Source organism: Dendropsophus ebraccatus, chromosome 10 (genome assembly GCF_027789765.1).
Source record: "Dendropsophus ebraccatus isolate aDenEbr1 chromosome 10, aDenEbr1.pat, whole genome shotgun sequence".
NCBI classification, from domain to species: domain Eukaryota; kingdom Metazoa; phylum Chordata; class Amphibia; order Anura; family Hylidae; genus Dendropsophus; species Dendropsophus ebraccatus.
The window spans coordinates 33,996,646-34,020,086 of NC_091463.1; the positions used below are offsets into that span (position 1 = coordinate 33,996,646).

Genomic DNA, 23,441 nt, shown 5'->3' on the forward strand with positions numbered 1-23,441 from the left:
AGCCTATGGCTATGGCTGTATCCCATTTTTCCAGGCGGTCCTCAAGGTTGTCTCCACCTTCTTCACGGAGCGGGCAGACAGCGAGAATCAGAAGCCGATAGTTCAGGTTCATACGAACCCGAACCTCGGCCAGTTCGCTCATCCCTAGTAATTTCACATTCGTTCACTAATGGTTCAGTGTAATTCCAAATCTTTCCTTCTTTTGCTGGGATCACATGAAGTAAACGATCATAGTAATGACTGTTGTAACAATTGTAACTAAGGACTATTATTCTGTGTAATATGCTGAACAATTTTTAGGTTAACGATTAACAATCTTATTTGCGATCATTTATTGTTAAAAATTGCTTAATCTAATAGGACCCTAATAGAAGGTTAGAGGAATCTAGCCTGCTGTTATGTTCCCATAGGGCCAGGGCTGCTTTGGGTGTGCCAACCCACCACACAAATCACTCCATCTTTTGAAGTGAATGAGATTACTGCATGGAGGGTGCTACCTGGTACCCACCAGTAAAACGGACTCTGAAGGCCCACCCTAAATTTACAGATCAGTTTTCAATAGGGGCTTCTCCGCAGAATGCTAAGAACCATAACTCTTCAACTTCCTAAATGTTACCTAAATGTTTACTAAATCATGGTTGGCAAATACTAGTAATTAAGAGAAATCACAGTTTTTAGGATGTGCCATGAATAGGGTATAAAGTCAAGGAGGCCAGCTTCCCCTTACCCCACTGGGTTTGATGGACAGATCTCTCCCTGTATGATGCAGCCACAGGACATATAGCTAGTTGCTAATATGGGAGTCGCAGAGTCCTTTTGCTTCTTGTTTCTACAGCCTTTCGCAGCTTTACCACCAATACCCCATCAAATAACTGACCAAACCTGAAAATTTAGACCTGTATACTAGCCCATTCAATGACCAGACTCCAAGTTAGTTCAAACCCTACAGACTTCTTTAAAGGACAACTCCGGTGAGAATACTCACCTCCCCTCCTGGGTCGGTCTCCGTTTGAATTTTCCACCGATAGCAGGTTCCTAGAGCTTCTTCTCCCCGGCACTTCCTTCTTCTTCGGTTGGCAGCGCCAGATGACTGACAGCTTGACAGCTTGCTCAGCCAACAGTGATCAGGTACTTATGTGTTTGAATACCTCAATACTTTATATAAATTTGTAATTTGTTTTAATTAACGGGGGGGAAAAAAAATCACCGGAGTTGTCCTTTAAATGCCCCCCTTTGTTGCAGACTGCTCCCTGTGTTACATATACTGCTCCCCATGGTTGCCTTATACTATTTTCCACTACAGTGTCAATCACTGACGGAATCTTTAAGGATGGCATAAAATGTATTGTTTCTCGAAATTACACCTCCTTGTGCAAACATGCATCTGTTAAATGTTAGCAGAAGAGACAGGAAAGGAAGAAGCAAAGACGAGCAATTTTTTAAACGATCAATGGTCCCAAAAAAAAATAAAAAAATAATGACATTTCAATGCATATTTATACATTCGCTACCTGCAAACTAATCGATCAGTGCTCAATTTCATCAATTTATCTTTACATCTAGAAGTGCCCTATAACCTGCAAAGCACAGATCGAAACTAAGCAACCTTATACGAGAAGTTTGTCTGTTGTAATTATGTAAGGATAATAGAAAACTAAGTCAACATAAAAAAGTGATTTAAATAATGTTACAGAAAGAAAGAGTTAAAGGGGTTGTGACAATAATTGCACTGTTTGCAAGATTTAGAGTTTTAGTAATCCCCCATGTACCTGCATTGTTTTGATAACCTGTTGCCCTTGGTTATGACCCTAGGCATGCTAAGTTCAACTGCAATCTCCAGGAATTACTGGCAGTCTCTGCTTAGCCTGCAAGAAGGGGGGGACTGTGGGAACTATGGGCAGTGTTTCATAGCAACAGTAGGGGCCTAGGTCAAAGAGAATCTAGAGCACAGCAGACCCTAGGCCACACCACTATAACACTTGTATGGCCAATAAAACAGCAAGTGAAAATAAAATAAACAGACAATAAAAAATAAAATAAACACACAGAATAAATATATATATATATATATATATATATATATATATTCACCACCACCAGCATTGGTGACAAACTCACTTTAAATCAACTACAGCACAAGTTACACATTAGAATTACAATTACAAAGAGCAAACATTTGGGCAGAAAACTCCGCAGAGACCTGTTGTAGGTGGGTGAGATTGTAATGAACCTCTGACTGCACTGTGTCAGTACTGGATACATTGAATGGTCCCAGCAAGATGTTGGCTTATGCTTTTGGTAACAAATCCTGGCATATGCTTTTACTTGTACAGTATTTGTCATGCCATGCTTATTTACTGTGCTTGGCTCTGATATCATATTCATATATTCAGTCACTTTCCTTTTAATTGAACTTGGTTCTAATCCAATTTTATGTAAAGGTCTCTGTTCTGGCAATATAGTTATGTACTGAGTTTGATATTTATGTAATGAAGCTGATACTCTATGTACTGAGCTTGGCTCTGGTACTATACTTACTTACTGTGCCAGCTCCTAGACCATATTTATAAGTTAATATTTATAAGTTTTTGTACCGTAATTATGAGCTGAGCTTGGTTCTAATACTGTGTTCATGTTATGAGCTTGATTCGGTTACTATTAGAGATGAGCGAACCGGTTTCGGGTTCGAGTCCATCCGAACCCAAACGATCGGCATTTGATGTTGGATAAAGCTCTAAGGTTGTCTGGAAAACATGGATACAGCCAATGACTATATCCATGTTTTCCACATAGCCTTAGGGCTTTATCCAAGTTCAGCAGCCACCGCTAATCAAATGCCGAAAGTTCGGGGTCGGATGGACTCGAGCATGCTTGAGGTTCGCTCATCTCTAGTTACTATATTTACTGAGCTTAGGTTCTGTACGTATGTATTGATATAAGTTTTGATACAGTATTTATTTACTGTGCACAGTTCTGCTTATATAGAGATTAGCTGTATTTATACACTTATTACGAATAAGGTTGGTTGTCATAACAGAATATAGAAGACTTTCCGGAGCACACACTCTTATGGTCAGGCCTTTAATTCTGAATGATGACATATAGGTCTATAATAGATGATTTTATTAGAAAGTGTGGGTAAATAGGCATATTATTTATTTTAAGGTAACTAATACAGTACATGGCAGATTTTATGTAGCATGTGATTAGGTGTTTTATAACAGTATTCCAAAACATATCAATGTAAGTGATGTTACTTTCTTCTTTCCTGTCAGTTCTCTACTCCCCATGTCCTATGATGTTGGTTGGGATGGCTTTCCATTGTCTATTATAGGCAGAAGGGAAGATGTAGCCCTGTGGGCAGATTTTATTGACTCCTATGTTTGTAACTGGGCAGAATTATCTAATGCTGGCAAATGTTATGCTATCAAATGTCATGGACCAGCTTGAAATTAAGCTATTTTCTTCAAAAAAAAATACAATGGAAATGGACAATCTGAATAGGCCTTTATCAAGCAACCTTGGTAAAGGCCTATTCAGATTGTATGGTCAAAACACATTGCAAATAAACAAACAGTTTTGAATCTATCCTATGTGTGGCATCCTGATCCCTTCACGTCCTAATTGTAATATTTCAACCCAGAATACTTACCTACACACCTGCGCTGATCCAAAAGTGGGGTGCTTCTGGTCCATTGGTCCTGTGTGGATCATCCTCTCTACATATTCCCTTTAAGATATGGGAGTATCTTAAGGCTAAGTTCACTAAGCCATGGCCAATGTTATAGTGGCCAAACACTGGAACATTGATTTCCATATGGCCCCATCCGGGTGTGCATGGAAATCGATTTACATTGATTTTCATGCACAGCACGGATGCACAAACTGACGGAAAAGGTGTGCATGGAAAATTAATAACGGCCACTGTTAGTGCAACAGTGGACGTTTTTTAATGACATGGCAATTATTCTCACGGCCGTACCGAACGGCCAGTTGTTCGATACGGTGTGAGAATGGAACTGGCGGCATTGCATTGAATGTACTGCATATGGATAAAATGGCCCCGGTGCAGGGAAGCCAGCCTGGTTCCTGAGCACGGTGAGGGTCTTTAACCTAGCACCGGCCTAGGCTGAAGAACTGGAGGCAGGCCGGCCTGCCCCAGGGGGAAAGAACCCCCACCCCTCTTTCATGTGGCTCCATTGATTCTAAAGGAACCATGGCCCCGGCTGTCCTGTGCCGGCACCACTCTGCAAAGCTTAAGATGGTACATTCTGATGGTACATTCGGTTTAAGCATGATTGATGTAATTTATCTGACTGTCCGACTATTTTTTTTATCCAACAACATAATATTGGCTACAGTTAGTAGAACGGCTGAAATAGATGTATATTTTTTCACCCTATATAATTTACGTAACTGAAAACAGGATCTGACATCATTCAAAATGCGACTGTCAACTACCGTATGTGCCTTATTCCTTCCATCTCTAATGTTATACTCATGAAGGGTATCTCAATAAAAGCGTGTATAATGGATAAAGGGAATATTTATGGTGTATCTTATGACACAGTATTTTCCACAGAAAGCCCTCATGTCTGTAATGTATAAGAGTTTAATAAGATCTATAAAGGATCGGGTAAAATGATTTTAGGAAGTTAAGGTAAAATGCCACTAAGGGATTTACAGGGCCATTATTCATCACTGTCTTCAGCTCACTCAGAGACCGTTTCATATGATACTGAAATCATTCCTGGACAGAAGCAATGACAGATGTTGAGCAGAGAGCTTTCTGGCGTAATGTTAAGCCACATACTGTAATTGAAGCAATTTTATGTCCCCACTGAGACCCATTTAACTCTGTGGTCCTTATGAATTGAATAAAGCCCCAATGTCCTTCTAGTAATAACTATGATTTATACTGAGTGTTATGTATACACAGAAGGGACTATAGAAAGGATATATGACAGCCCTCCGGCACAAGAAATGATCACACCGCAAGTTTTACCAAATAAATGGTAAAGTAATGCAATGGATGGCAATCCAATAACACCAACATCAAGGCTGCGAATACATGTACAAATAGAAACTCAACGCATTGTATGTGCGAGTACTATATAGAGACACTGAATAGAAAAAATAATAATGGGTTCTATTCAAACAGATAAAAACATATCCAACATACAATTTATAAATTATATATCACACAATATTCTCTATATAAATTATATATGATACAATTTTGTAAGTTCTAGAAACAGAGTCAAATATATGCAGCGCTGAGGCACATTACATATAAGAGAAATCAATGCGAATCCCAGCAGGACTCGGCCTATTTTGGCATTAAAGGCTTCAGGATTATTTTCATATTTTTGCCTTGTTACTTTCCAGTTTTGTGTCATTTATATTTCTTTCAGTCTAACTTGCAACTTTTATTCTATCAGTCACTGAGAGATTTATATTTTTCATGCTTTTCCACTTTTATTAGGACTTTTTTATATGTTATTTTAATAGATAAAATTTAGGGGGTATATATAAATTATAAAAGGTGTATTCTATAGTTGCTGGGGCTGTTATGAAAATAAAATACACACTTACCTGACTCCCCTGCAGATCTCTCTTTGCATGTCTTCTAGCTTCCTGTTTGTTGCTCTTCTTGCTACTTTGTCTCGGCAGTGAGTGACCTGCTTAGCCATTCATGAGTCTTGGAAGTAGCAAGCAGAGTGATAAGCAGGATGTCAGAGATGTCACAGGGGGAGCTGGAGGGTAATCAGGTAGATGAGTATGATTTTCTTTTCATAGTGCCCTCAACAACATGTATCCATATTGGCCAGGCTGGGTTCACACTACGTATATTTCAGTCAGTATTGTGGTCCTCATATTGTAACCAAAACCAGGAGTGGATTAAAAACACAGAAAGGATCTGTTCACACAATGTTGAAATTGAGTGGATGGCCGCCATTTAATAGCAAATATTTGCTGTTATTTTAAAACAACGGCCGTTATATTGAAATAATGGCAGTTATTTACTGTTATATGGCGGCCATCCACTCAATTTCACCATTATGTGAACAGATCCTTTCTGTGTGGTTTTAATCCACTCCTGGTTTTGGTTGCAATATGAGGACCGCAATACTGACTGAAATATACGTAGTGTGAACCCAGACAAAAAATGTATGTATCCAGAATACTTGCTGAAAGTTCGGGTTCATACGATCAGCATTTGAATCCCACTGTCTAGATAAGGTGGATACAGCTCGAGGACTTTCTGGAAAACATGGAAACAGTGTATGGCTGAACTGAAAACTTGTGAGCATAACCCAAAAACTGTGATCCTTAAGGCTACAGTATGTTCACACACCCTATCTTTTCGTAAAAGTACGTCCGTTGTTACAATCGGCAACAACGGGCATAGTTTTTACGAATAGATACGTGTCCTGTTTCTTTATGGGATCCCAGCCGGAGCGTATACACATAGGGGGAGATTTATTAAAGGGTGTAAAATTTAGACTGGTGCAAACTGGCCACAGCAACCAATCACAGCTCAGCTTCCAGCTCTGGGGAAAGGAAAGAGGAGCTGTGATTGGTTTCTGGGGGAAGTTTGCACCAGTCTAAATTTTACACCTTTTGATAAATCTCCCCCATAGTATACGCTCCGGCCGGGACCCCCTGACATGTCAGTTTTCTGTGGCTGCTATTCAGTGAATAGTGGCCATAGAAAACCATGTCGGTGCACACTATAAAGTGCAAGCTTCATAGTGTGCTGTGGGGAGTTGTGATACGGCCACACACAAATGCGCCCGCATCAGAACTTTGCGGCATGAAAGATCATCCGGACGGTACTGCAGTACTGGCCGGGATGATCTATTCAGAGACCGGCCTCTCCGTGACCCGGCCAGGTCACGGAAAGGCTGGTCTTTTATGCCATGTGAACATGGCCTTACTCTGTATAAAGATTCAGTAGAAAGAGGAAGAAGCTCATTTTTTGCGCAAATTATCTCATTATGACACATGGATCCCACTCAAGTGTATAGTGTAGGCATCCAATAGCAAGTTAATTTGTACTCAGGTGCCTATAGGAACGCATCCTATTGAGGAAAGGTAACAGTTGTTAAAGGAGTTATTTACGCTCTATGTGTGGGGAGGGGGTGATTGAAAAAAATAATGTACATGTCCTTCCCTGGCTCCTTAGTTGCAGTCTGTACTACTTGTCGTTTTGTGAGACCACTTCCAGGTTCGGGGATGTAACACAGTAGGTCTGTTCAGCCATTTAGTGGCTCAGGCGGGATACCGCTACAGCCATTGAATGGCTGAGTGGGTTTGCTACGTCATATGCCCTACTGCTCTCTCCCCAGTCCTGCATAGAGTACATGGTAAGCACTGTTTTGTCTTGCTGTGTTTGTTACTAGAGACAGAATTACTCTAATAACAGCCAGTGGACAACAGATTGCAGAAAGATGAGACAACTAAAGGCCAGAAGTGTAGAGCTCTTTTTTTCTGGGATCATTTTGGTAAATTAAGAGCGTACCTGACCTGCCGGAAGTTTGGTTATCCATGGATAGGACCACGCTGGGTCGGTACTGTGTTCGGATCAGAACAGCATGGTCGTAACCATGAATCCTTGAACCTCAGACGGCTGACTGGATTTCATGCTGATCGGGTCAGCGTACTTTGTGACAGGTACACTTTAAGTAATTTAAAAGAAATTTTAGGAACCGATTTAGGCTACCAAATAGAGGGAAGCTTAAACAATAGTGATCATTTAAGAATAAGAGCAAGAAAAGTCACAAGACTACAAAGGACCTCAAGTTTCTATAAAAATAGAAACATAAAACAAAAGCAATGTAGTGCATTAATGTGTGAATAGTCACTCCAAACGCATGTGATGCTTAGATCTACTGTTCGTGACTTTGTTATTCTTTAGTCTATGAAATGAATACAGATTTTATGCCTTGGAGCTTTATAATTAGCACATTCTTTCAAATAAAGCAAATGCAGTTATATGGATTTTATTGGATCCACAAGACTTGTTAATATGTCATCATACTGTGCAGTTATTGATTTGATTGAGTTTATTCATGTAGTGTTCCAAAAAATACAGCTTTATCTGACCTTGCAAAGCTTTGGATCGGAAGTAGCCATATATTTTCCATATGGGATCGAAGTATAGGGGAGGTGATCTGCTGGGGGATCGAATTCCTGCAGATCATTTGCGTGTCTCTTTTTCAGATGTCTGAGAGGCTTTAAGGAATACTGCAACATCAGGAAATATGAATAAATAAATACATTTAGCATAAATAGATTACAATGCTTACATGTCTATTCCAGTCCTAAAACAATCAAGAATCCATTTGTTTTGTGGGTATATTATCCTATCCCCTACCTTCCCTATGTCCTCTCATTGCTTCCTGGTTGAGTAGCTGCCTAGTGCTACATTTCCCACAATGTATTGCTTCCTTGGGTCTGCATCTCAGATTTCCCGACCACCCTGCATGCTGAGACAACACCACAATGGAAATGAAAAGGACTACACAACTTCCTATCAGGGACATTTCAAACAAAAACATGCTAAAGCCAGTAAATATACTGATAACACTCAATAAGTAAGGTATATTTCTTGGTCTCGATATTTCTCATACTGGAATATCCCTTAAAATTTAAAGGGGTTATCCAGCGCTACAAAAACATGGCCACTTTCCCTCTACTGTTGTCTTCAGTTTGGGTGGGGTTTTGAAACTCAGTTCCATTGAAGTAATTGGAGCTTAATTGCAGACTGCACCTGAACTGGAGACAACAGTAGGGGGAAAAGTGGCCATGTTTTTGTAGCGCTGGATAACACCTTTAATTCTTCTCGTTCACAACATCTATCTGGCTGTTACGGAGTGTTGCCCTTCATCAGTGTGGAGCAGGATTCTGGCTAGGTGGGAGCAATGCCCTTGTCATTTTGTCATTTTCCCTTGTCATTACATTAACTTACAGGGCTGCTTAACAATATCAAGTCCGTTTTGTGGTCAGCACTCCATAGACTTTATCCCCCTGTATAGTCATGTCTGCAGGTGGCATATCCATGAGCCACCCGCAATCATGGACTATGCATTGTGGTGCATTATGGTCTCACCCACGGCTGTGTGGACCAGGCCTAAGAAGCACACATGAAAGAAAACACATTTGTGCCTCTCTGAATTAAAGATAACTGGTCTACCTTCCCAACCACAGGTGTAATTCCAGTGTTACAGTTTCTATGACAACACACATGAGCTAAGGAAAGAGATGGGAATTGGGATACCACTGTGTGGATGGCATGACACCATAAAATTCAATTACATTGTTAGAGGTATATAATACTTGGTCAGAAAACATGTCCTGATACTTCTGTACTAGAAAATACTGAATAAAGAAACTGATAAATGACACTTTTTTTTAACAGATTGTGGCATTGTCCTTCTTTCTGGCATGGTCCTTTTTTTAAATTGCCACCCGTTTCCCGCTATCTGCTTATTCATATTCAAATATGGCTGCTCTATGCACTGGAGGTGGGCTTGGCGCCCCCAGTGTGCTGATATCCCCTTAGTGACGCAGGCAGACTTGATTCTGTAGGAGATGCATCACCGTGGGGAGAGGACATCAGTTCACTGGGGCAACGGGCCCGCTCAGATGTGAGATCTACAAACTTTCATTACTACTGAGACCACCACTGTTCAGGAGATGTGCATAATAGCCTGCTTTACTTCCCTGCTGTCACTCATCTTTGTCCATTGGCCCCATAAACTTATAGTGGATCTGTCTGGAAGAAGATCTCTGTAAACCAGTGAGTGAGGTACGCTACCATAGATACTCTCCTGGTTAGTCCTTTTTTTTTTTTTTTTTTTTAACGACAGTGCCTATTTCTTTTACATGACTAAAGAATCACATGTCATGTCTTGCATGACAACAGGGAATTATGAATTAATTTTATTAACCCTTTTTTAGATGGATAATGGAAAAAAATGTAAGTAAAAATAATGGTATAGTTTTATAGCTTGGGTCGTTATGGACGTGGCAATACCTAACATGTACACTTTTTTATATTTTATGTAGAGATGAGCGAACCTGGAGCATGCTCGAGTCCATTCGAACCCAATCGTTCGGCATTTGATTAGCGGTGGCTGCTGAACTTGGATAAAGCCATAAGGCTATTTGGAAATCATGGATATAGTCATTGGCTGTATCCATGTTTTCCAGACAACCTTAGAGCTTTATCCAACTACAGCAGCCCCAGCTAATCAAATGGTGAACGATCGGGTTTGGATGGACTCGAGCATGCTCGAGGTTCGCTCATCTTTAGTTTTATGTAACAAGTTATTTTGTATGGGGAAAAAAATACATTTTTTTTTAATTATTTTTTTTGTCTTTGTCACATGTTTATTAGTGTAAATTAGTGTAAACTAGTGTATTTTACCCAGTGATCTTCTCCAGTGTATTGTATATGTCAGCATTATGCTGACAGGCAATCTACATAGCCATGCCTCTGGCCATATCCAAGGCAAAGCTGTAAAATCCGTAAAATTATGTAAAAAAAAAAAAAAAAAAAAGCATATTTGGTCAGAATAAGGCTATGTTCACACAATGTTTTTCAGCCCCGTTTAAAATGATGTCCATCATTTTGAGTCCAAAATAACGGACGTCATTTAGCAGCCTGTCCTCCCCTTAGTGCAAGGACGGCTGTTGGTACATTATTCTAGTTTGGGTTACTAATTGGACTTTGAGTGCGGCTTAATTGAAAAGTCCGTTGAATGTAATAGTAAAAATGGAGAAAGAACGGTGACAAAAGAAAATCTGTGTGTGAACAACTAATAAAAGACGTCCGCTATTTTCAAAAGACGTCCGAAAATAATGATCATGCTCATTATTTTGACGTCCGCAATAAAAACGTCCATTATACAATACATTGTGCGCATTGGACATTCGTCTTTCCATTGACTTCAATGCATTGCCTTGCAGTCAGTTAAATTGCGGCAAAAACAGACTTTTTTTAAATATAAAAATCAGACGCCTTTTCACTATTCTTGACGTTGTGTGAACATAGCCTAATGCCCGGTAGTGATCAGTGTAAAAAGGCACATTGGTGGTCACTCGCACACTATTTTAGAAAAACAGCTACAAAAACTACACATAAAATACTCAGAATGAAGCTCAGAAAACAGTTAATGTTAACATGGCCTTGAAGAAAAAACATGGCTGCTTTCTTCCAGAAACAGCACCATGCCTGTCCTTAGTTTGTATGTCGTTTTGCAGCACAGTTCTATTGAAGTGAATGTAGCTGACTTCCAACCTGAGGACAGGGGAGGTTCTGTTCTTATCCTGGATAACCCCTTTAATATTTCAGCTATAAAATTAGGTTCAATGTCCATTTTTGGCTTTATATGGTTAAAAAAAAAAGCCTGTTAACATTTTCAGCCATTTTTGGCATGAATTTAGGTGAAAATATAGACCAAATACTTAAGGCGTACTCATGAATAATGAAAAACTAAGAACAATAAGGAATACAACACAAAGGCACAATGTATAGTAACAACAATTATCCTTAATGTGCATCCATATTTAGTCTACATTTTCATACACGTGTGAATGAGCCCTGATTGTGTAAGTGTGTGGGTTTATATGAGTGGGTGACTGTGTGTATGTCTACGTGAATCTGTGTACTATATTTCTCATATAACAATTGTATCTGGAGTAGCAGCTGTTTCCTTGTCTCTTTTTATGGGGATCCAGTGTTATCGGCACACTATAACATTACTCTCTGAAGTGGCGTCATGCAGGATTCCAGCAGAGCAGAGCAATCGCGGCTAGAAACGCTCGGCAGGTCTGTTGTCTTAGAAATCACACTGATCTCCTCCCCTCCGTTTGGTACATTCTGATCCTTCTTTCTTGTCTTCTCCGGCTTAGGTTTTAACAAATATTTAGACAGCACATGCAAAATACTCAATAAGGTTTCCCTTCGTAGACAATGTTTTCTTCCAAGAAAATGTTGGCTAATATTTGATGCCAGATAACTTATTATTAACCATCACCGATATTTATTAACCATCATTATGCTACGTTTACACGGAGTGATAATTTGCCCAATTGATGGTTTAACGATTTTGAAGCAACAATTTGGTTTTTATAACGATCAGCGTTTAGACGAATAAATCGTTAGGAAAATCGTTTGAAAATTCGTAAGAAAAATCGTTATTGCGATCGTTTTTAAGATCACTTAAGCCCATCTTTTACATAGGGTAAATCGGTGAAAGACTGTTTACACAAAGCGATCTGCGAATTTTTAGCGAACGACGAACGACGATTTAAGAACATGTTGAAAGATCAAAATGAACGATTTCTCGCTCATCGTTTGATCGTTTGCTGTGTTTACACGATATGATTATCGCTCAAATGCGATCGTTTATGCGAAAAGTCGAACGATAATCGTTCCGTGTAAACGCAGCATTTAATTAATCCAATTAATAATCTGCTTGGTAGCCAGGAAATATGAGAGACAGGTGAGTTAGACAGGTGAGTGAGTCAGGTGAGTGAGGCCCGTCATACACAATATTCTGCATCGCCATTGGTGAGCCAAAACTAGGAGTAGAACCTCTACAGAGGAAGGTTATGCTCAGATAAGGTTATGCTCATGTGTAGTATTTTTGCACTTTTTTTATATGTGAAAGACCAATATTTAAAAAAAAAAAAACCTGGCAGTTCATAGTCAGTTTAATTTTACTTTTTAATATTTACAGATGTAAAATGAATGGGATTTTCTTGTCCTCAGGTTTTACAGTATGTGGTATTATAACTTGCCTCTATTTACTTCAATGGAACACCCAAAAACAGGGACAAAGAATCAAAGATATAGTTATCTGAAGGTAGGGATTCGGTAATCTCGAAAAATTGGGATCCAAGTCTTCTGTAAGAATGGATCATTCAGTTGTCTCCCATAGAATATGAATGGAGCAGCAAGGGGCATGTGTGTGCCTCCACTATTTGAATGGAAGACTTGGGTCTCTGTTCTTGAGATTGCAGGAACCCCAGTAGTCAAACCCTTTACATGCCAGGGATCATTTTTGAGCTGTTTAGATCTCAAAAAGGTTTTAAATGCAAAAATGTCAAAGAACAGCTTGCAAATTGCCCATTAGTATTTCCTGTAGCAAAAATAAAGATGAACAATGTAAAAAAAAAGAAGAAAAAAACAGAGAATAAAAGCTAAAATAAGGCCCAAAAATATTAAAAAAAAAATGTGTGAATTTTAAGGTTATGTGCACACGTTGCCTCAGTTGTGTGCAAATTCTCATTACTGCTGAGACTGCAATTTCAGGATATGCTCATGGTAGCCCGCTTCACCCTGCTGTCAATCAGCTCAGCCTAGGGGCCCCATAGATTTAGATAGCAGCTGCCTGGACGGAGATTGCTGCTAGCAAGGGAGTTAAAGACACTCTGTACCAACAATCTGTCCTGTCCCCCCGAAACCGCTTGTACCTTCGGATAGCTGCTTTTAATCCAAGATCTGTCTTGGGGTCCGTTCGGCAGGTGATGCAGTTATTGTCCTAAAAAACAACTTTTGAACTTGCAGCCCTAAATCAAATTGGTGTGGCCTAGAGTGTCTCTGCCCTGTGACGCCTCTTAGTCCATCATCCCCGACCCTCTTCATCATTAGGAATACCCCTTAGCAGTTAGAAGTTCTTTTTTTAGTATAATAGTGGATAATAGCTGCATTGCCTGCCGAACAGACAACACAACAGATCTTGAATTAGAAGCAGTGGTTGGGGGGGGGGGGGGGGGGCCGTGTTTCACATTGTGGGTACAGAGTAACTTTAAATGTGTTACTGTGTGCATCTCCAGCCTTGTTTTTATGATTGCTATTTTTTCCCCCTTAGATGATGTAAATGCTTATTTAAATGATATGACAAAAGAAACACATTCTTTACAACAGTACAACAACAAAAAATGCAAGATCTTAACTACACTATTTTGGAAAACTGATAAAAAAAAATCCACAAAAAAATGCATAAAGCAAAATGTAAATACATTTTATTTAGAGTTCTGGTTTTCATGCGCACAGCAATTTTTCAATACGTAGCATGTTTCAACAGATTTAGCCCATAGATTTCAAAGTACTAAATTTAAAAATGCCTATTCTGCGTTCAGATCCTCACATCGCATATCTGTCCTGTTTTCAATCATCTGCATTTCTGCGAAATTACAAAAATCTAAAAAATGATTAATCCTTTACAAAAAAACGGAACCAAATCCGGGTCAAGAACAGACAGCTTAGAGGAAAAAAACACAGACCCCCACACAGCTCTGTACACGTAAATATAGGTCAGTTCTAGGGGTCAGAATATGGTGATATATAATATTTTATTTTTTAAAGGGGTACTCTGGAGAAAAAAAAAACACTTTTGTAATAAACTGGTGCCAGAAAGTTGTACAACTCTGTAAATTTTTTTCTTCATAAAAATCTCAAGTGTTCCAGCACTTATCAGCTGCTGTATGTCCTGCAGGAAATTATGTATTCTTCCCAGTCTGAAACAGTGCTCTACTACCATTTCTCTCTGTGATAGGGAATGTCCAGAGCAGTAGCAAATCCCCATAGAACAGTGCTTCTCAATTCCAGTCCTCAGGCCTCACCAACAGCTCATGTTTTGAGGATTTCCTCTAAATATTTCACAGGTGATATAATTATACTCAGTGCATCAGGTATTATCACAGCTGTTCTTTATATGGGAAATCCTCAAGACATGACCTGTTGGTGAGGCCTGAGGACTGGAATTGAGAAGCACCGCCATAGAAAACCTCTCCTGCTCTGGACAGTTCTACTCACAGACAGAGGTGGCAGCTCACAGAACTGTGTCAGACTGGAAAGAATCCACCACTTCCTGTAGGACATACAGCAGCTGATAAGTACTGAAAGTCTTCAAATTTTTAAATTTAAAAACATTTTTTTCTCTGCCCCTATAAGTAGAAAAACATATAAATCTGGTTTTATGGAATGAAGTTACCATGCAAGGTGAACTTCAGAAAAACAAACAAAAAATACAAAATTGCACAGTTACATATAGGGATGGTCCGAAGCTGGTTCGGACAGGGTTCGTACGAACCCGAACCCTCCTCAATGATTCTCGCTGTCTGCCCGCTGCGTGCAGCGGGCGGATCCAGCGGGAGGAATGCCTGGAAAACTGGGATACAGCCATAGCCATAGGCTGTATCCCAGTTTTCCAGGCGGTCCTTCCGCTGTATCCGCCCACTGCACAGAGCGGGCAGACAGCGGGAATCCGATGCCGAGCGTTCGGGTTCAGCCGAACCCGAACCTCGGCGGGTTCGGACCATCCCTAGTTACATATTTTTCCAACAGCAGATTTCTATGACAACTTAAAGTAAAGTACAATTAGTAAAGCATTACATGACAAAGTGAAAGGGGGGCTTTAAAAGTGCAATAACTTCTGTAAAACTCATTTGAACAAAATAAAATGGTATAGATTTAAAAAATAGATGAACAAAAAAAAAAATAAAGCCAAAAAATTCCTATCATTGCAGCAGAAAGGGTTAAAAGGTAAAAAGGTATATTCCCTATAGTAGGGAAGCACTATTTAAAATGACGCTCCCAATCCATAATAAATCACATCTAAGAATGTAAGATAGATGACAATTCCTTGATAACCGATACAATCGGAGAGGCTGAGATCCGTTATGTCATCATTTGCTGTATCTATAGGGAGCGCTGTGTCAGAAGGATTGTTAACTCCTATAAGATACAAATCTAACATGAAAACAAATGAGAATGTCAGGAAGCTTTCCTGCTGTCATCATGAAATCATACATTTCTGTGTCTCCTAGACTGTGCAGGGGAAATATCTCAACGTTTCCTTGTACAATATTTGGTTTCCTGCCAATCATGAGATTTATTTTCCACAATTGTAATAATTTAACCAGCTGCTTTAATAGACAGGAAGAAGCCTCTTTAAAGGGACAGCTCAGATTGTTCAAGGTCACATTCAGGGTTACACATCCACTGCGTGTTCACACAGATCCACGGGGCACCACCCAAGTTTAATGACAGTAATCTGTGATGCGGCACCACAAGTTCTCCAGACATTGGCTCAGGACTAGTGATACCCATATTAGTATTGTACATATGAATCTAATTTGTAACAGGGTCCCTACGTGTCTGGTTACTGCAGTGTAAAATGTTGCAAAATTTTATGTGTACTCTGATAATCAAATATACTTATATCCAAGTCAGGTTAACATACAGTACAGAAGTTAACAGTAGTACAGAAGTTTTTACCAGCTCTCAGTATCCCGTGTGTAAAGAGATTTGCTTTTCCCCCGTCATTGCTGCAGACCTTACAAGTAAATACAGTCTTGATGGGACACAGTCTGGCTGAATGCAGAATAAATCATTTCGTTGGTTCTCAATCAGGTCCAGACAGCCATCACTTCTCAGTTATGTTTCATCTCTTCAGGGTTGTTTGGCTCTCTTGCAGCAGATCTAAATCCTGTATAGAAAGCTCCTTATAAGGCAGAACTGTGTGCCCCATAATACACCACACCATGCCCCCTAATACACCACACTGTGCCCCCTAATACAACAGCACCACACACCATGCCCCCTAATACAACAGCACCACACACCATGCCCCCGACCAAAACAGCACCACACATCATGCCCCCTAACACAACAGCTGCACACACCATGCCCCCTAACACAATAGCACCACAAACCATGCCCCCTAATACAACAGCTGCACACACCATGCCTCCTAACACAATAGTACCAGACATTCTGCCACCCCTAATACAACAGCAACACACACTGTGCCCCCAACACAACAGCACCATACACTGTGCCCCCTGATGCAACAGCTGCAAACACTGTGCCCCCTAACACAGCAGCTGCACACACTTTGCGCCCTAACACAACAGCTGCACATGTGGTGTCCCACTAGTGGTGCTGCAGTTATATACACCTTTTGCAAAAGCCTGTACTTATTGTGTCATTATTGTGATGAAAGTTGTACTAAAGTTCGCCACTAGATGTTGCTTTATTATGTAGATGTATATGGAAGCTGTACAGCTTAAGGATTGCAAAGGATTATTGTTTTCTATGTGTCACCAGAATCTGTAGACCAGTAGTTCTTCTTTCCTTTCATCTCCCTCCTTTCTTCCCACTCTTTCACCCACTCACAGCGCATTTTACACGCTAGAGAGAAAATAGTCACATGGGTGGAGGAAGAGCAAAGAGTCTATCGTTTTAGACACTGTGGAGGAAGGTCGCAAGCCAGATAGCTCTCCACAGTGGTTCTATCTGGCCCCTGGCCCTCTGCCAGGTCCCCATACCCCAAGTCAGTCTTAGTCAGTACCCCGCATGGTAAGGACTCAAGACAGCATGTCTCTCACAACTTCTTCACTAGTAACATTCCAAAGCACTATGCACTGTTAAACTCCTCGTAAGAGAGGACTAGCCAGAGACAACCTCAACCCACACCGTGGACAAGGAGAAGTTACAGAGCAGGATAATATCCACTACAGAGCCAAAGAGCCAGGAACTGATCCGGACAGAGCAAAGTTGCAGTAGCCTATGAACTCTGTCTCGCAGCGCAGGTGTCAGCAGGGAACCCTCAGCATTCCGCACATCCCAGGTAACAAGGTCTGGGGCCTGTGTCACCCATTAGGAAGGTTCAGCCGAGTCTAGTGGGCATAAGGTGGTGTGAAGACTGAAGTCAAAAGTTAATACACGGGCACAGGTGTTCTTCTTCTTCTTCGTATTCTACCTCATCCTCCAACATCCCGGCAGAGCACATTACTACATGGGTTAAGACTCTCACGGCATCCTCCTCTCTGCTACTCTATTTCTTGTATCACTCAGCACAACTCAACCAACACAACTGTATCTACACTGCACTTCTACTACAGATCTGGTCGTCCTATTGTCAAGTGTTTATTTGGAACTTTGTGAAGTGTGTTTCAGAGTCTTTAACTAAAATTTTTTATATTATGGAACCTGTATTACCTGCTACACATTTACAAGTAGTAAACCAACTCAACTATATCTCCAAAACTCTGTGATTATTCGCCACCACCGACACAGCACACACCGCAACCTTGGGACATTCTCCCCTGTTTGTGGGTGGTGGGTCCTATCATCCGGGAGGGTCACTATACAACTCTGGCTACCATGACATAACCCAAAGGGACCCAGTAGCAGCCCTGCAGGACACTGACCACAGGGGAAAAGGGTACAACTGGCCTTATAAACTAAAATCAGGCGTGCCCTCCAGGCACTGGCGTCACGTGACAACACCTTAAGGTCCGGCTGTATCTCAGCCATCCACCACCAGAGTAGTGTCACACTTCACCATCTAGCAAGTGACCAGCCGCTCCTTCGAACAACACCATCGGGGGTACACCACACACACACACCGTGCCCCCTAACACAACAACACCACACACCATGCCCCCTAAAACAATAGCACCACACACTGTGCCCCCTAACACAACAGCACCACACACCATGCCTCCTAACACAACAGCACCATACACTGTGCCCCCTAACACAACAGCACCATACACTGTGCCCCCTAACACAACAGCTCCATACACTGTGCCTCCAAACACAACAGCACCACACACCATGCCTCCTAACACAACAGCACCATACACTGTGCCCCCTAACACAACAGCACCATACACTGTGCCTCCAAACACAACAGCACCACACACCATGCCTCCTAACACAACAGCACCATACACTGTGCCCCCTAACACAACAGCTCCATACACTGTGCCTCCAAACACAACAGCACCACACACCATGCCTCCTAACACAACAGCACCACACACCATGCCTCCTAACACAACAGTACCACACACCATGCCCCCTAACACAGCACCAGACGACATGCCCCCTAACACAACAGCACCAGACGCAATGCCCCCAACACAACAGCACCACACACCGTGCCCCCTAACACAATAGTACCACACATTCTGCCCCCTAATACAACAGCTTCACACACCGTGCCCCCTAACACAACAGTACCACACACTATGCCCCCTTATACAATAGCTTCACACACAGTGCCCCCTAACACAAGAGCCCCACAAACCATGCCTCCTAACCAGGGCCAGCTCCAGGTTTTTGCGGGCCCTTGGGCGACAGAGCCTCAGCGGGCCCCTCATTTACACACTATGCACAATAACATGAGACACCACTAACATGTGCAAACATATATTATTGACATGGACACTGACACACTCAGACACTGACACAGAGCGATTACAGCTCAGTCTTCTCCCTCTTCCTCTCTGTCAAGTGTTCTCCATACTGTAAGGTTGAGGACCTTTAAGTCATGTGATCAGGCCCTTATCCCTCTTTTCTCTCTGTGCAGGTCCTGCTCCATCTCCTGTGTCTTCTGATGTTCAGTTCTCACCCTGCACTACAGTGAGCAGGCTGAACATCAGACAACCGGGCCCCTCTCCCTCTCTGGGTCCCTAACCACAACTTTGGGACATTCTCCCCTGTTTGTGGGTGGTGGGTCCTATCATCCACCTGGCTACCATGACATAACCCAAAAGCACACCATACCAGGTACCCATACCCCAAGTCAGTCTTAGTCAGTACCCCGCATGGTAAGGACTCAAGACAGCATGTCTCTCACAACTTCTTCACTAGTAACACTCCAAAGCACTATGCACTGTTAAACTCCTCGTAAGAGAGGACTTGCCAGAGACAACCTCAACCCACACCGTGGACAAGGAGAAGTTACAGAGCAGGACAATATTCACTACAGAGCCAAAGAGCCAGGCCCTTATCCCTCTTTTCTCTCTGTGCAGGTCCTGCTCCATCTCCTGTGTCTTCTGATGTTCAGTTCCCACCCTGCACTACAGTGAGCAGGCTGAACATCAGACAACCGGACCCCTCTCCCTCTCTGGGTCCCTAGAGATGCTGTGGGCCCCAGCACTTGCCCAGGTAAGTTTTGTGCTGACTCCGGCCCTGCTTCTAACACAACAGCACCACACACTGTGCTCCCTAACACAACAGCTGCACACACCGTGCCCCCTAATACAACAGCACCATACACCGTGCCCCCTAACACAACAGCTGCACACACCGTGCCCCCTAATACAACAGCACCATACACTGTGCCCCCTAACACAACAGCACCATACACCGTGCCCCCTAACACAACAGCACCATACACTGTGCTCCCTAACACAACAGCTGCACACACCGTGCCCCCTAATACAACAGCACCATACACCGTGCCCCCTAACACAACAGCACCATACACTGTGCCCCCTAACACAACAGCTCCATACACTGTGCCTCCTAACACAACAGTACCACACACCATGCCCCCTAACCCAACAGCACCACACACCATGCCTCCTAACACAACAGTAACACACACCATGCCCCCTAACACAGCACCAGACGCCATGCCCCCTAACACAACAGCACCAGACGCCATGCCCCCTAACACAACAGCACCAGACGCAATGCCCCCAACACAACAGCACCACACACCGTGCCCCCTAACACAATAGTACTACACATTCTGCCCCCTAATACAACAGCTTCACACACCGTGCCCCCTAACACAACAGCACCATACACTGTGCTCCCTAACACAACAGCTGCACACACCGTGCCCCTTAACACAACAGCACCATACACTGTGCCCCCTAACACAACAGCACCATGCACCATGCCCCCTAACACAACAGCTCCACACACTGTGTCCCCTAACACAACAGCACCACACACTGTACTCCATACACTGTGCCCCCACAATATAATAATGCCACAAGCTGCTCTCTGTAGCACTTCACCTGAAATGAGTACTACTCTCTGTACCTGAAAGCTGTTTAATATATAATCAGGAAGACGGATAGAATAATTTGTCGCCAAGACCGCCTCAACCGAATGGTTTGCTGTCTCCCTGGTGCCAGGGTTCGGCATGTGGTGGAAAGGGTGGATAAATTACTTGGGAGGGCTGGGGATGACCCAGCTGTCGTGGTCCATGTGGGAACCAATGACAGGATACAAGGTAGGTGGAGGTCTATTAAAAATAATTTTAGAGAACTAGGTGCTAAGTTGAAGGGAAGGACCTCCAAGGTGGTATTCTCTGGAATACTGCCTGTGCCATGCGCATCGCAGGAAAGACAGCGGGAGCTTAGGGAGTTAAATGCATGGCTCAAGTCATGGTGTAGAGGAGAAGGGTTTGGGTTTTTAGAGCACTGGGCTGACTTTTCATTGGGGTACAATCTGTTTTCCACAGATAATTTGCACCTTAATGGAAGGGGGTCCGCTGTGCTGGGGGAGAGAATCCTAGAAGGGGTGGAGGGGTTTTTAAACTAGGGATGTGGAGGGAGGACAATGTAGTATGTAATGTAGTGGCAGATAGGTTAGAGAGGGGACAGAACAATGAGGAGGGAGGAGAAGGGTCCTGTGGGGGGATAAGAGCAGTGCATAGGGAGATCCATATGTTGCGGATGAACAGTGAGGATGATTGTAGCCACAGCACAGTAATAAATCCCATTTCTTATAATGAAGCGGTTAAACTCGATGGTAATATAAAGTGTATGGTTACTAATGCCAGAAGTCTAGCCAGCAAGATGGGGGAGCTGGAGGCCTTGGTTCTGGAGGAGTCCATTGATGTGGTTGGTGTGACTGAGACATGGCTGGACTCCTCACATGACTGGGCTGTCAATATTCAGGGATTTACGTTGTTCAGAAGGGACCGGGTGGGCAGAAGGGGAGGAGGAGTATGTCTGTATGTCAGAAATGATATTAAAGTGAGTGTAAAAGATGCAATAGTGTGAGATGACTGTGATGATGTGGAAGCATTATGGGTAGAACTACAGAAGGAGGTAAAGAGTGAAAAAATTATTCTTGGTGTAATCTATAGACCCCCCAACATTACTGAGGAGGTAGATGGCCAGTTGAATAGACAAATAGAGCGGGCTGCCCGGGAGGGAACAGTAGTGATAATGGGGGACCTCAACTACCCAGATATAGATTGGGGTCACGGTTCAGCTAAAACCACAAAGGGGAGGGAATTTCTTAACCTCCTGCAGGATAATTTTCTGGGCCATCTTGTGGAGGAGCCAACTAGAAGTGATGCCTTGTTGGATCTGGTTATTTCTAACAACGCTGAGCTGGTTGGGGATGTCACTGTCCGTGAACACCTGGGTAATAGTGACCACAATATAGTGACTTTTAGCTTAAAGTGTAGAAAAGAAAAACATGTTGGGAGGGCAAAAACTCTTAATTTTAAAAGGGCCAATTTTCCTGGGTTAAGGGCAGAACTTCAGGGCATAGACTGGGAGCAGCTGCTATCACATACGGATACAGCTAATAAATGGGAAATCTTCAAATCCACATTAAATAACTGTACTGCCAAAAATATTCCTATGGGTAACAAATATAAACGGTTAAAATCCAATCCCACATGGCTTACAACCGAGGTTAGAGGGGCTATAAATGAGAAAAAAGGGGCATTCAAAAAATATAAATCAGAGGGGTCAGCTGTAGCATTTAAACATTACAAAGAAGTCAACAAAACCTGTAAAAATGTAATAAAAGCAGTAAAAATTCACAATGAAAGGCAGGTAGCTATAGATAGCAAAAGAAACCCCCAAAAATTCTTCAAATATATTAATGCAAAAAAACCAAGATCAGAGCATGTAGGACCCCTAAATAATGGCGACGGGGAATTAATAACTGGGGATCAGGAGAAAGCTGAGTTACTTAATGGGTTCTTCAGTTCTGTATATACAAAAGAGGATGGAGCTGTGGTGGGTGGGGCCAGTACTGAGGTGGGTGGGGCCAGTGCTGTGAACACATGTAATGTACTGAACTGGTTTACTATAGATATGGTCCAAGATAAATTAAACAAACTCAATGTAACCAAAGCTCCAGGGCCTGATGGATTGCACCCCAGAGTTCTTAGGGAACTCAGTTCTGTAATTTCACTACCCTTGTATGAAATATTCCGTGATTCTTTGCTTACTGGTATTGTGCCGAGGGACTGGCGTAAGGCAAATGTAATACCGATCTTCAAAAAGGGCTCTCGAACTTCCCCAGGTAACTATAGACCCGTAAGCTTAACGTCCATTGTGGGGAAACTATTTGAGGGGCTTATAAGGGGCTACATCCAGGAATATGTAGTGGCTAATAGTATTATAAGTGATAACCAGCATGGTTTTACTAAGGACAGAAGCTGTCAAACCAACCTAATATGTTTCTATGAAGAGGTAAGTAGAAGCCTGGATGGCGGCGCGGCTGTGGATATAGTGTACCTGGATTTTGCAAAAGCGTTTGACACAGTTCCTCATGGACGTCTAATGGGTAAGTTAAAGTCTATCGGTTTGGAAAATTTAATGTGTAACTGGATTGAAAACTGGCTTAATAATCGTACCCAGAG

The 23,441-nt window shown here is 42.2% G+C and overlaps 1 protein-coding gene across 4 annotated transcripts in view; it reads right to left on the reverse strand.

Moving 5' to 3' along the window:
• The window catches only part of MID2 (midline 2), a 200,069-nt gene that overhangs the window by 147,411 nt on the left and 29,217 nt on the right, over positions 1-23,441 (reverse strand). For 3 of the 4 annotated variants that reach the window (XM_069986526.1, XM_069986525.1, XM_069986528.1), the window contains exon 3: positions 8,110-8,250. The exons of the other annotated variant lie outside the window; for it this stretch is intronic. In XM_069986526.1, the coding sequence (XP_069842627.1) occupies positions 8,110-8,250 (141 nt within the window). The remainder of the gene's footprint in view (positions 1-8,109; positions 8,251-23,441) is intronic. 4 annotated transcript variants of the gene reach the window in all.